Source organism: Crassostrea angulata, chromosome 7, assembly GCF_025612915.1.
Source record: "Crassostrea angulata isolate pt1a10 chromosome 7, ASM2561291v2, whole genome shotgun sequence".
NCBI classification, from domain to species: Eukaryota; Metazoa; Mollusca; class Bivalvia; order Ostreida; family Ostreidae; genus Magallana; species Magallana angulata.
Genome location: NC_069117.1, coordinates 46,531,615 through 46,546,181, shown reverse-complemented (window position 1 = coordinate 46,546,181; position 14,567 = coordinate 46,531,615). Strand labels below are relative to the sequence as shown.

The window sequence follows — 14,567 nt, the reverse complement described above, 5'->3', positions numbered from 1 at the left end:
AAACACCGAAACTTGTTTTCCGTGGTAACAGGACACTCATTACGACAACAGCCACAGGAAATGGGCCTTTAATCCCATAAGTCCTATCTTGTTTACCGGTAAATACGTCTAGCTCTAAAAACTTGGTTGACCTTTTCTCTTTTCAGAGAAAAAAATTCCAGACATTTGAAGAAAGATATTACATCTTTATCACTCTATAGCAATGCTTCGCTTTCTGCACACGATGAGCATTTGAGATTAATGGCATCTCAGCCATCCTCTTAAGCAAACATTGAAATAGCGACATTATTTCAACTTAACCTGAATTGAATTCAGCTTGAAAAAGAAATATATCATAATTGAGAAGATGTTGAATAAACTTGTTTGATAGCATTCTGTCACAATGTTGAAAATTTAACAAGACGTTCTCTGCTCTGCGCATTTCACAGTTCGTTATTATACTTGGGAATGTTTAATATATACATGCGATTTTGTTTCAAATATATTGCTCTCATATACAGCATTACCTTTTCCCAACTTATAAAGAACATTCAGGTGGGGTGAAATTGTAATGAATAATGATAAGGCGATAATAAAAATTGACCAAGGCGTTCTCCGCTCCGCACAGTTACCAATTAATTATTCTAGGGGGTATTTAACATGTCTAGTTCATTTTGCTTCAAATACATTGCTCTCAATTATATAGCATAACTGAAAGATAGTGGTATGGCGATAAAATACTCCATGCCAGTTTAAAACACTTATGATGAAGCAGCGAATTCATTTTCAACGTTCCATAATATCGTTTAATCTGTCGTGATTTATGAACCTGCAGATTTCAGTTTATAAAATAAAATACGTCAGGGATGACATGATGTTTGTATAAACTGCAATTCAAGTGATTCTGTAACGTTTATAAGACCCAAAACTGCCGATCTAATCCCCCACAAACTGTAGAACTGTATTTGTTTAGACTGACGCGGTGTCTTGGTCAACAGAGTGAAGAACTGAGACCCTGCTGGTATGCTCTATTTTGAAGAGTTGCAAGTTCTTTGAACAAAGGACAACATACTGTTTGGTTTGTATAATTTTTTGTTTATCAATTTGACAAAGTGCATTCAAAAATTATTCGACTAAACATATTTTGACGTTTTGTCGAGCAAATTGCAACAACTAAGATATGATATCGTAAAATAATCTTCATAAAATAATTTAGTATCACAACACTTAATGAAAGACGATCATGAAAAAACCCCATAAAAACAGCGATATACAATAGAAATCAAATAATATAAATACTGAGACTAGCAATCTCATTTGATGTCCAAATAAACATGTATAATAAAATACCACACACACACTTGAATTATTACAAAAGAATTCGTCGGCCTTCAAACTTAATATATGAATAAATTAAGGTCAATCGCTGTCAAAATATGAATGCGTAGGAGACTCCTGGAATCTGTTCATCAACAATATCACAGATGTGGGCAACAAAATCATTTGTTGCTAGAATCTCACTTCCTTTGGAGAAGTGACGAGGTCCCATAGGGAACCTCTATGTCATGAGATATCCTAGTACGTTATTTGGCTAAAGGAGGAAGTATGTTTGGCCGTTCCTTTGGAGGCTCTATCTCAGTGGCATCTCTTGGGGTAACCGAAGGTTCTGCTGGAAAAAGAGAACATTTTGGTAATCGATTCCTTATTATATTTACATTTCTTATTATCTGACGAATATCATTACATACAATTTCTTTTAACAGCACCTTTTCTATATTTCACAAATGAACTTTGTTGACCCTCCCCCATCAATATTTTTTATCGATATGTATAAATAAATACTTTTATTAACCGCTTCAAAGAAATATTTTTAAAATCTGAAAAGGAAAATAACAGGACCTTTGGGTTTCTTATATCAAAACTAACGGAGTACTGTATTTGACCGTAGATAGAACATCCGAAATACAATACATAATTATACTTTTGGGATACGACGTGATATTCTTTCGTTTAAAGATGATAGTTTACTCGTAGTTTGAGTTGACAAACTCTTGTAGTAGAGTATTAAAAAATACAAATCAACAGTGCTTAAGATAAACTTTGATATCAGCACATTAATTTTGTTTATAATTTTTTTTAAAGAAAACTGGCAACTAAAAAAGTAGACTGTCTGAGTTTAATTTTATCATAATATAATTTTCTCTATTGTGAGTAATTTAAGTTAAATTAAAAGTTTGCAGAAAACACTGTAAATTTTATTGAATAATGGGAGAATATAGGAATTCGGATTTAATTACCGTAAAAAATGAAGTCTATTTAAAATTTTCATTTATCTTTGTATTATAATACCATTCTAATTATACCACTTTTCTCTTTTTAATTTAATAATTTTGGATATAGTGTAAGCTTTCGAGAGATATTTCGATAGATATTCAGAAACAACTAAAGGTACTAAGCTCACAATTGATACCCCCCCCCCCCCCCCCCGCTAAGAAAAAAATCACAACGTTTGTATTTCTGCTATTATAGAAAATATTGGATGAATCTATTTCACTGTCCATTTTCTGTAAAAAAAAAAAACCAACTGCTCTATTTTTGAAAACTGTTAATGCCAATAGGAGTAAACAAACCAATTTCTATCCTTTAATTCCATTTTATTTAAGTTAACTGTAAATGCATGAGGGCATTTGCATCCTTCCGTTAACAACCATGACTCGAATCAAATGAAATCCACATGTCAAGCAGCATTTAATATTTAAACATTTTGAATTATTGGCATACTGAGCCCGATTTTTTTCCGAAATTTTTTTTCCACATTTTTTTTTCCTAAAAAAAATTCATCGGGGCAGGCCATTTTCAGAGAGACGGGGATGAGAATCTAAAAATAGGTTTATGTGGCCTGAGACAAGCAAGCTTTATGTCAAAATTTAGCTTCTTATATTTCCATTAATACAAGACATGACACAGACAGAATTTAGCTTTTTTGAAACAATGACCTTGAACTTCCTCAATTGACTTTGGGTCAAGGTCATGACACACCCTTTGGTCATAAGCAATATTTGTGTGAAGTAAGAACAATCAATGCTTCTCAATAAGGAAGATATTGACCGGACACGAATTTTGCACTTTTTCTGCCAGTGACCGTAACCTGTAAGCAATCTTTGTGTAGAGTAAAAACTTCCAATGTTTCCCCATAAGAAAGATATGGACTGGACACAAATTTTGCACTTTTTCTGCCAGTGACCTTGACCTTGCCCAAATGACATTGGGTCATGATCATGACACACCCTAAGGTCATAAGCAATATTTGTGTGAAGTAAGGACTTCCAATGTATCTTCATAAGAAAGATATGGGCCAGACACGAATTTTGCATTTTTTCTACCAATGACCTTGACCTTGCCAAAATGACCTTGGGTCAAGGTCATGACACACCCTTAGGTCATAAGCAATCTTTGTGTGAAGTAAGAATTTCCAATGTTTCTCCATAAGAAAGATATGGACCGGACACGACTGCACAGACAGACGGACAGACGGAGAGACGGACGGACAAGGTGATTCCTATATACACCCCCCCAAACTTTGTTTTTTTTTTGGGGGGGGGGGGTATAATAAACATAAAAAGTAGGTCTTTGACCAAGTGTCTGAAAATGAATAAAGGCATTACAACTATAGGTCTACAATAATCATTAGATGGATTTTCATTCTTATTCGTAAAATCTGTTTGCTATCTGAATAAACGTAGTTTTTCAACATTAATTTTTAAAAATTTTCCATAAAAAACCAAAGTATTTCTCAGACATTAAGGTTAAATCAAACATATCAAGTGTTCTAACAATAGAGAATAATTATGCCTTTCAAGGACGACAAAAAATTAAACTGCTCCAAAACCTTCGCAATATATACGAAATTAGAATTAACTCATAACTGAAACACTAAAAAATCTGTGGAATGGAATATCCGACGTAAAATGCGACTTCTGTTTTGTCTTGTTGCATTGGTTTCGGTGATTTTAAATCTAACTACTAAAAGGAATGCTGCTGAATATACCAATGTCATGGAGCAGAGAAGTAAAAGGAAAGACTGGAAAGGCCATTAGTGAAAATATGACTTTTATTATTTAAACATTGTACTTGGCTCAGATTTTATAATTCCAAAGAAATTCAAGATTTGAGCGACTAATGTATGCTGGTCTATTAGTATCGTCGAAATTGATATAAAGATTGCAAACAATCATTTACGATATCCATCAGGATATGCTTGACATTACACTTTCTTTCAATTTAGTTTTTAAATGTCGTAAAGATAATGAGTTAAAATACTCAAAACACAGTGAAAAGGTTATCATAAACCATTAAAGTTTGCATTTTATCTACAGGTAATGAATTTAAACAAGAGTAGAACCTTTCAATCTTTCACAAAAATGAGAGAGGTATCCACAGAAAGCGTGATGCATGCTTGCAATAAATACAATGTACAATACATCGCACAGTTTGTGGGGAAAAATTAATGTCAGATAGTTTGAGACCAGACTTCATCGTCTCCAACTCTCCTCAAGTCAATACTCAGCCTCAAGTCTGAGTATTGACCTCAAATTCCTACACTTAATATAGGTTTTCAGTTGAGAACCGAGTTGAGAGATTTGAAAGTTTTGGTGATGGCTTGGCTAAACATCATAAATCTAATCCGATATTTTACCACATAGAATACATGGTTTCCTACTTAATAACGTGATTAACAAACATTGTGTCATGTAAATTTATGATCGTCACAGAAAGTTGTTTATAGTCTGCCCCAATATATTTATGCAGCACATTTGGACGATTTAAAAAAAAATACACATACCTGTGAAAGAAGTGCAATTGTAAAAGTTGTAAGGGATAATTTCCAAGATAGTTTCATTGACACATTATCAACTGTCACTCAGAAAAATTCACAGGAACGAAAACAGATTCCTTACGGGGATTTATAATGGGGAATGTTTACATCTTTACTCCATTCGGAATACACTCGGAATACATCGCACAATTTTTCAACATTATCATCCGGGCTTGCTGCAATACAAAATCTCCGTAGACATCAAATTTTTTAGCATTGTATTGAAACCTGATAAGCCAACAGGGGCGTTTCGCCTGAGAAATCTTTTATACTTTTGAATGAACATCGTTTGAACCCTGAGGTATTTATAATTATCAAGCAATTAAGCAAAATGTGAATCCAAGATATCTTGGGACAGACTATGATATTCTTTGCTAAAGGGAATGTTAACAGTAACAGAGGTAAAAAATATTAAGTGAATAGGAAAATTACCACAATATTATAATTCTAATTTTAAAAAGGAATAATCTGAATGATGAAATTATTTTCATGTCCAATATCTAGCTACACTAAGGTTACCTTTTTCGTTTTGCCAAACTTTTTGAACACCATTTTGATCAAATAAAACTGTTCCAAAATGGTAATAGATTAGTCATTTACCAAAGAAATAAAATATAATCTAACGACAATACTTAACGGCTATTAAAAAGAGAAGAATTGCATTTTATGATATCATCATTATTAAACCATGAGTTGGTCGATTCGGTCTTCTTGTACCTTTTCTCATGTGATTTTAAAAATCAATAAAATCATCAATGTACAGAACCATTTAAAAATGATTATTTGTTCAAACAACCAGCAATTGCGAGTCTTGTAAACACCTGGATGAATCTAAATAGAATGTTTTATCTCTGTTTAATAAATAGAGACCTTTAACCATTGACGTCCATACCTGGGGGTTGGACCTTTTCTTCATCGCTGTGTTCATTTGGTTTTATCCTTGCTTTATGTTTCTTGTATAACACAATCCCTACCGCCACAGCCACTGCTATAACAAGGACACCTGCTACAGCACCAGCGATCAGACCTATACTACTTGAACTCTCTGGAGCTGAATCTGACGTAAAGGCTAAGGGAACATAAGAACAAAGAAAGCATGAAATAATCTTAACTTCTTTTTAATTTGTAAATGAATTGGATAAAATTCATGAGGAAAATTTATAAACAATATTTTAAATCCACCTTACCGTCTTTAGAGAAAGCATGAAGAAATGATAAAAATAAACGTCACGAACAAGAGTAAATACTTATCAGTTTGTGTTAAAGCTATACACGCTATAATTTACGTCAATTTTGAATTACAGTGAAAACACATGTGTTTGTCTACTTATGAAAGTTATTCTTAATCTGTAAATTACAATGATGAATTCCATCTCGTTACAAAGACATAGATTTTTAATTGTTTATTTTCCAGCCAGGAAAATATACCTTTTCATGAATATTGATGAAGGAAGAGCAAACCGACCTCATTGCGCATGTCCGCAGAGAACTAGGTTGTAGTTATTGTTTGCCTAATTAAATATCCAACTTGATTTTTAATATGCTTAACAGTTGTTAATTTGAAATACATACATGTATAATGAGTAAAATACGTTTGTCATTCCCGATACCCTTACTTCTGCATTAACACTTATAGGATCTATAAATAGCACATAGGGGAAAAACACAGGTCTACGTCATTTTTTTAAAGGAAGTATTCATATCTACTTACAGGCTTGTATTATTTTCTTTTGTTTGTACTCGTATATCGGACAAATTTATGCTTTACTGAAAATATCCTTTCCTTTGTGAAACTATCACAATTATGTAGATGTTGACCCTTCACCAGTTTTGGTATGATAGACTAAATGTAGCTATCGATATCACGTGATAGATTGATATTCATGAGGAGGCATTACTTTCCTGGCAGGAAAATAAATATTTTTTATTGTTTAATATTTGATATATTTGTTACGTGATCGAAATGAGCATTATAATCAACAGCATAAGGGTAACTTTTATTGGTAATCAAACACATACATTTTCCCCTTTATTCAAAATTGACGCAAATTATAGCGTGTATAGCTTTAAGTTTGATACATGTAAGTACATTTTTGAAAGCTGTGATGCGAAAGTTGAATAATTATATCATACTTACGACATGTTTCTGAAAAAAAAAGAGAGACGTTGAATGTAAATTGTTATGAATTTGAAATATACTTTTAAACAATATTCACATGTCATTGTAAAACAAAGGTTCAGAACTTAGATACATACTATAAGCAGAGAAAGTCAATGTTCCGGTTCCTGTCGCCGATTTGGTTTGTGGGTCCTGATTCGTTATACACACCCCTTTACTGTCACTAGCATATACAAGTCCACCAGAACTCTTCACAGCCTGTAAACCAATTTATAAAGATCAAAACTATGTTACTAATCCATGATCAAGAAAATCGAGTGTCGGGGGCCATGACTTACATAACAAGTGAATCGAAATTTGGTAGTAAAATCCACAGTACTGTCAGCATTGACCACTGTGACGTAGTAAGTACTTCCTACAGACGTCGAATAGGCGCAATACGCAACACCGCCGGCTAAAATGGAGTACAATATACATATACATATATATTTTCGCTTGGACACTAACTTGCAGGATTGTCGTAATTAAATAAAGTGACCTACTTGAGTAAAATTGTGTTGTTGAACATAATGTATAGTTAACAACCATTTGTGTTCGATCGGAACAGACATCCCAAACACTTGTTCCATCACAGTGTGTAGTGGACCCATCATTAAAAGAATAGTTGAAACTCCCTAAGAAAGGCGACGGACAATTCTGTGTAGCATTCGCAATGTATCCTGTTTAAAAAAGTTCATTTCTTGAAACAAGACCGAAACTTTACATATTTTTACATCCAAAAGTTACATATTATCCAGCTGTTTCATTATTCATTTTTAACTGATTTAGCTTTTAGTTTATTTTATGTGTACCTTTTTTGACTAACACAACGGTTTCAATTGCAGAAGGTGAACCGTTACTTGGACTACAACTTGAACTGGTGTCAGCGACGGTATTTGTCGTCAAAACAAGTACTCGTTTGCTTTGTGCATTACTTTCAATATCTGTGAATTAAAATTACAGCAATATTTTTTTCCCAATATTACAAGAATAAAAGTAATTGGAAATTAATTTTTTGCAAAATAATAATAAACATCTTTTTAGATTGAATGCGACGTACTTGCGTATATTAAATACGAATAAGAATAATCTGTCAATTTTTCCCATTTTATGCAACGAAATACATTATGCGGCGCCCCAAATACATCTGCTGTTTGATTTGACCTTAAACAAAAAAAGAAGAAACTGTTAATCCTCAAAAGTTGTGTTAATATATATATATTTTTTAAAAATCGTTCAGGTGTCTTTATCTAAAGAATATAAATTTTCATCGCAAAAAGAAAATAATTTGACTTTACTGGAAAAGAAGAAAGTTATTTGACGTGTCTTCATCTATACAAGTCCAAGACGTAATAGTGCTGGAATACACATTAAGGCCCCATCCTACTACGTAATTGCTTGATTGAGTGAACGTGATGTCTTGTGTTGTATCACTACTATCATGATATTCTCCGTCCCAGTCTACTGGAAGGCTACAACCAGATACACCTGTAACAAATGACATTTTCTTTGAATGCAGAAAAAAAGAATGTATAAGATGATTTGTTACCCATATAGATATTTCTATTAAAATAATGATTTACGTATTCAACATGTTCTTTTTAGCAAATTGTTATCAATATTCAACCTAACTTTCTCTCTCATTTTCAGTTTATATGGTTATACTACTTTGTAAGTAAGACATATCTACATTTTTCCCGATAAAAAACAACCAAAGAATTGTTTTTCGTTTTTTTTAACATTCTTTTAAGCAGACATATGAAGACATGTCAAATGCTATGAAGCATAATTTGTTTAAATGAAAATTCGTTCAATAGAAATTTCTTTAACAATACATGTAATTCCAATGAATTCTATCGAGTAGTTCAGATTCTGTTTGCGTTTTCATGTTACATTTTTTGCAGCACTAATGTCGAGTTATAGATTTTCAGATTTTTCTTTTATGTCAATGAAAATATCCCAGCGTTTTAAAGAGAGCAGGACAAAGTCAGAAACCACACAGTAGAAAACCAGAAATGGATATATTGTTGACCTCAAAATGCACTCAAACAATAGAGTACTGTTCCCTTTCCGAGGAAGCATTGGATTTTTCTTATTCATAATATACCGAAGGCAGGAAATGTAAACGGTTACAGCATTTTACTCGGTTTTGTTGATTTATAAAGATTATACAAAGTACTGTACTGAAAAAGTGAAGCTCACAGAGACCGAAGATAACAAACAAAGCAATATGTTTGGAGAAAACATGGCGAATAGAATAGCCATTGGATCACTGAACACATTCAGACCAGGCTTCGCTGTGTAAACTAACTATGAAGCGCCTTTTAATTCCTGATAACGAATATTTAGCTCTATAAGTAGTGTCGTTGTAAATTTTGACTTCAGAAATGTTTATGAGTATAGATTAATTCTTGAATATTTAAATTAACACTAAATTAATGCATAATTATATATCATTTTCTTTCGGGAATATTTGCATCGAACCACTTTTATACATTTGATTTCAGAAATGTTTATGAATCAGTTTCATTCGCCAAAAATTTATACAGATATAATCATACACCTTTTTTCCTAAGTAGTAAGATGCAGTTGTATATGACCCACGACGTGTTTACAATTCTAACGAGTTTTCTAATTTGGATATCATATTGAGTACTATATAAATAAACGAATGGTACATTTTAAATATTTATTCAATATGACATGAAATATAATTTACAAAAGTTCGACATTGTGGAGATATATCTTAAGACAAACTTAAAGAGCATTTTGCTTTATATCAGCTTCCAGATCTAAATTTAAAAACTGCCTACCATATCTAAATATAAAAAAAACCAACCCACAATTTTCATTACTTCTTCATATTCGGTTATCAATTTTTAAATCATTCAAAAGTCTTTGTTGGTTATATGTACAATGTAAATAAAGAAAGAATTTACTTAATTAACCTAGTTACCATATAGTATACACTGTATTTATATACACACATCACTTTAGCCTGTCTTCTTTCTACATCTGGGGACATATAAGACAAAATGGTGATATATTATCGATAAATTTGATTTGTACTTTGTTCTTGAGTTTATTACCTTTTGCATTTCAATATGTTAATCTATTACAATCAGAATATAGACAATTTAACGAACTTAAATATAGGAGACTCTCTCTTTTCGTGACCCTTTTTCTATTGTTCTAATTCGTATACCAATGTTTTCACTGTGTAACGTGAAGTTTTAAAACACATTGGCTAAACTAAAAGAACATTTTTTTCCATTTCTTAAATGTCATTACTTTTTTCCAACCAGACTACCCTATTATAACGTTTCAGCGCAAAGTTTTTGATGGAACATAAAGAGTTCCTTCGTAAAATGATTCAAATTACTTACCTAATATAGTATTTGTTGTCCACAAAGATAGGAACAAGCAAAATGTCACTTTCCACATAGCGGACGAGCTTTATCGTCTCTCTCTCTCGTACTACATTTTATTTGAAAGTGAGCATTGTCCATCACAGAACTTTAAAAAAAACAAGACGTCGCACGCATGCACATATTCCAATTGATCGATTAGGTTTTTAGTTTAGCTTCTTGCATAATAATATTTTGATAGCTAAAATAAAATAAGTCCAAATAAATGCACGACGTGAATTTTTAATAGACGGATTTTAAATAACTGGACTGTTTCAAATGTCCCTGTGATTAATCAATACGGCCCGATCGACCTAAAAAAATTCTCTCCTAGTTTTGTCTAAAACGTTTAATCTGTTGGATGAATTTGATTTAAAAAAAAAAAGCACATTAACGAGTTTAAGAAATTAATATAACAATTTTAATTTTAAAAAAAATTGATTTTGGAATTTTGATAACTTTTGTTTTCTTGAAAGAATTGTCTGAGCAAAGAAAGATAAGCAGAAATCTGAAATTCCTAGTTTGTATCAACAGTTATCTTTTCCTTGGCCATAATATATAAAGACATTCATAATGAAGTAGGTAGTGTCATTGAATAATTAAAATAGTTAATGAAACATCAATTATACGTTTTTGATATGAAAAGCATAACTATATGGAATAAGGATATCAATATATTTTTTTTATTCCAAAGAAATATTTCTACTACTAAGATTTTAAAGCTGAAATGAAGGTAGAAATGAAGGTAGAAATTTAAACATGATTTAAACAACAAACTACTTTCTTTGATTATGCAAGTTATGATTATACATGTAGCGACATTGCAGAAAAATCGGAATCTGTAATTTTTTTCTGCTATATTCAAAATCCTCATAAACAGACAACGATTGTATTTTATTGGTTGTCACAGCTTTCTTTTAATAACTTATTGAATTAATCATAAAAAAGTAGGTAAAAGTAACTTTAAGTCAGTTATTGTTAATGCACATCAATGCGATACTTAAAGGAAATAGCCAAGTCTTCATATATGGGAAATAAAGTCTGGTATCATCATACTTATTTCGTGCACTCCGTGATTTTTCTTAGGTTGCTGAAAATGTGAACATATCGGTAAACTGGTTAGAACCCGACCGAGTAAATTTCAGTCCTGTCAGTTTCTATAGCAATGTGAATTACGATTGATTTGCTTACAAATTTAGGAGACATTACACAGTGATTGTATATATCATTTATTTAAAGGAGCTACAATAAAATAAGGGGCTAAAAAATAAAACAATTTATTAACTTATGAAAAACTATTTTTGGCTGAACACATCCATTATGGCAATTATCATTTTTTAATTAATCATGAAAAAAGCAGTCAAATTGAATTTTTGAAAACAAATGCTTATCGTTAAACATTAGCTATATTTTATTAACGATATTCACAGCTGAAAGTAATAAGACAGAAGTCAGTTTTATAACTACATTTTCCCTATTGTTTATTATTTGTTGAAAAGGTATTTTAGATGTGCAATTTCAGTCTTAATTCATACGCTTTATCCATTGCATATTGGTTGTTTCTGTAAGAGAACTTATGAAATTCAATTGCTAAATAAAGGCTCACTTCAAACATATAACAAAAAAATTTCATCGCAATGCGACAAGCGATTTGGTAGAAACACGTATATATTTTTATCCCTAAAATCTTACCCTTATTAAGCATACAACTGAATACAAAAAAAATAATCAACATCAATTCATTCTTTACTCCTTTAAGCTTATCAGAGTAAACAATTACAACATTTAAATGTGCAGAAGTAGATGTTTTACAGGAGACCCAAACGTATTATAATTATTGAGGAAATACGCAAAAGATTATTTGTAATTCAAAACTGCAATAATTTAATGTCAGGTGAAATGAGTATCAATCGATTTTCAGCATTTTATCAATACATGTATTAAAAATATATAAAAAAATCAAAGTAAATACATAAGATTTTAATCTTTCGTATTAAAACTATTAATTTAACAATGGTTCTGCAAACTTGATAATTAAACAAGCACAGTACTAGCTTCAAATTGATGGGTCCTCTTTTTGTAAACAAAATGTTTGTTGCAAGAAAGTATTTAGCAACCGAAGTTTGATACATTGTGCAAGTACCATACTAATAACAGGGTGGCTTTTCTGGTTTGTCATTCTTGTGAGGCTTCACCACATTAAAATATCAACATTTTAAAAATAGTTTATTCTTTATTGAATGAGTTGTCTGACAAAATTTTGAAATATATCCCTGACAGACTCTGAGATAGGAATGTTTCGCACATACCGCTTAATGCACTTCACGAATTTATCTTTAAAGGGGCTCTTTATGAATTATATTCATTATTTAAGAAGAGAATGAAATACAATGAATATTGATATCAAGTCTTTACATAAATAAAAATCACGACAAACTGTATTAATACTTTCTAATTTAAATTCATATCGAAAGTCTCTTCAAATATTCACCATAAAGTTACACATTTAATCAAATGAGAAAAAAAAACTGTTTTAAATTTCTTAATAACGTTGAAAGAAATACCTACTATTCTATGCAATTTTAATCCTTTAACATGAACTAGTTCGTCCATCATTCTTTCAACACTGGCCTTAATTTCTTTGGTTTCTTTAAATAAATCAAAATCCCTGCAGAATATTAGGAAGTGTTTTAATTAACGGAGAGAGAGAGAGAGAGAGAGAGAGAGAGAGAGTTACATAAAGGCGAAGATACAGACGGACATACCCACATAAACATAATCAGAAAGGGAATCTAACAAAGCTACAATCTTTTTTTCTTACAACTTGCGGTCTAACACTTAAATGGTTGAAACATGCTATAGGGGAAATGTCTGTCTGAAATAAGTAGCTCAAAGAGTACATAAAAATAACTTGAAAAATCGACCAATTTTGAATATAAATAAAAAAATATGGTAGGATTGATTCTTAAAGTGTGAGCAGGTTGTTTTGCATTTGCCGTAAACGTCTATGTATTCGCCATATCCCATAATTGATTACAGCTTCTGTTTTTTATGTTGTCTATGAAAATACATGTGGAATACTTCGAAAAAGTGGTAACTTTGCTGAACCCACGCCTGGCACTTTCTGTCCTGATTGGATTTGGCCGAACATAAGTTACTTGTATGTAGTATTATAAGTACACGGATGTCTAATTTGCAGTGAATGTGTACATTATCAAAAAGTTACTAACAAACGAAGTAAATTAAAAATTTGTTAAATTTAACACTTAATGATCTTAATGATCTCTATACGAATCTTTATACATATTCGTAATTGTTTGTAGTATATATAGAACATTCGTGCATATGTCTTCTAATCATAATGTTTCCATGTTTATACTGTTAGGACAATCAAAGGAAGAAACTGTTATGTAATATTGAAATACTCAGTAACCACAGAGGCTTAAAAGCGAGAAAGCAGATGAAATAGTAACTGAGTTAGTTACATTAGTATATACCAGTTGTCTACGAGTCTGTATAGTTATACATTTATCAACAAAAATTAATCTGCATTTATCAGACCGTCCGAGTTGGTAAGATATGATTTTGATTTGCAGAATTTCAAATGAAAGTAAATAGCAGAATTGCACAAAGTGGTATAATACATCATGGTCACAAGGCTTCACTCTAATGACATCATATTTCGCTTGACTGCTTGTAGTATAGCACTTCTGCAAGCAAGAATCTTTTAGAATTGAAAGTGTTCATTGATTAATCATTCAACTCATTTATTTTCTAAAAACCATGTAAATGTAAATTTGGTTTTTAAAGTAAATAATTATTATTTTACAATAAAGAGTTGAAATTCGACAATAAACTACAAAACTTTTTAATTTGTTGGACAAGTATTTTTTGCATACAAAAAATATTTTCTAATTGAAGATTATACGTTGCATTCAAACTGATAATGAAATTCATCCACAAATTGGTTATTTTTACACAGATATTTGACCATTCAAAGTGTTTAATCATAGTTCACTTTAAAGTTAAAAGTCGTTTTCATATTAATCCAGTTATTCTAATCTCAATATAATTGTACAATGATATAAAGAGATTATTTTCACACGAAATAATTAGTACATACATACATGTACAAATATCATATGTG

The 14,567-nt window shown here is 31.3% G+C and overlaps 1 protein-coding gene across 1 annotated transcript; it reads right to left on the bottom strand.

Annotated features, from left to right (window-relative positions):
- Positions 1 to 1,062: 1,062 nt before the first annotated feature.
- LOC128155783 (uncharacterized) lies at positions 1,063 to 10,678 on the bottom strand. The gene is made up of 11 exons (XM_052817641.1): positions 10,400 to 10,678; positions 8,312 to 8,501; positions 8,074 to 8,177; positions 7,826 to 7,957; positions 7,517 to 7,693; positions 7,313 to 7,428; positions 7,112 to 7,232; positions 6,993 to 7,001; positions 6,043 to 6,045; positions 5,748 to 5,924; positions 1,063 to 1,648 (listed from the first exon to the last, which is right to left on the bottom strand). The coding sequence occupies exons 1-11, from the start codon at positions 10,455 to 10,457 to the stop codon at positions 1,563 to 1,565; spliced, it is 1,173 nt and encodes a 390-aa protein (XP_052673601.1). The 5' UTR covers positions 10,458 to 10,678; the 3' UTR covers positions 1,063 to 1,562.
- Positions 10,679 to 14,567: the final 3,889 nt, after the last annotated feature.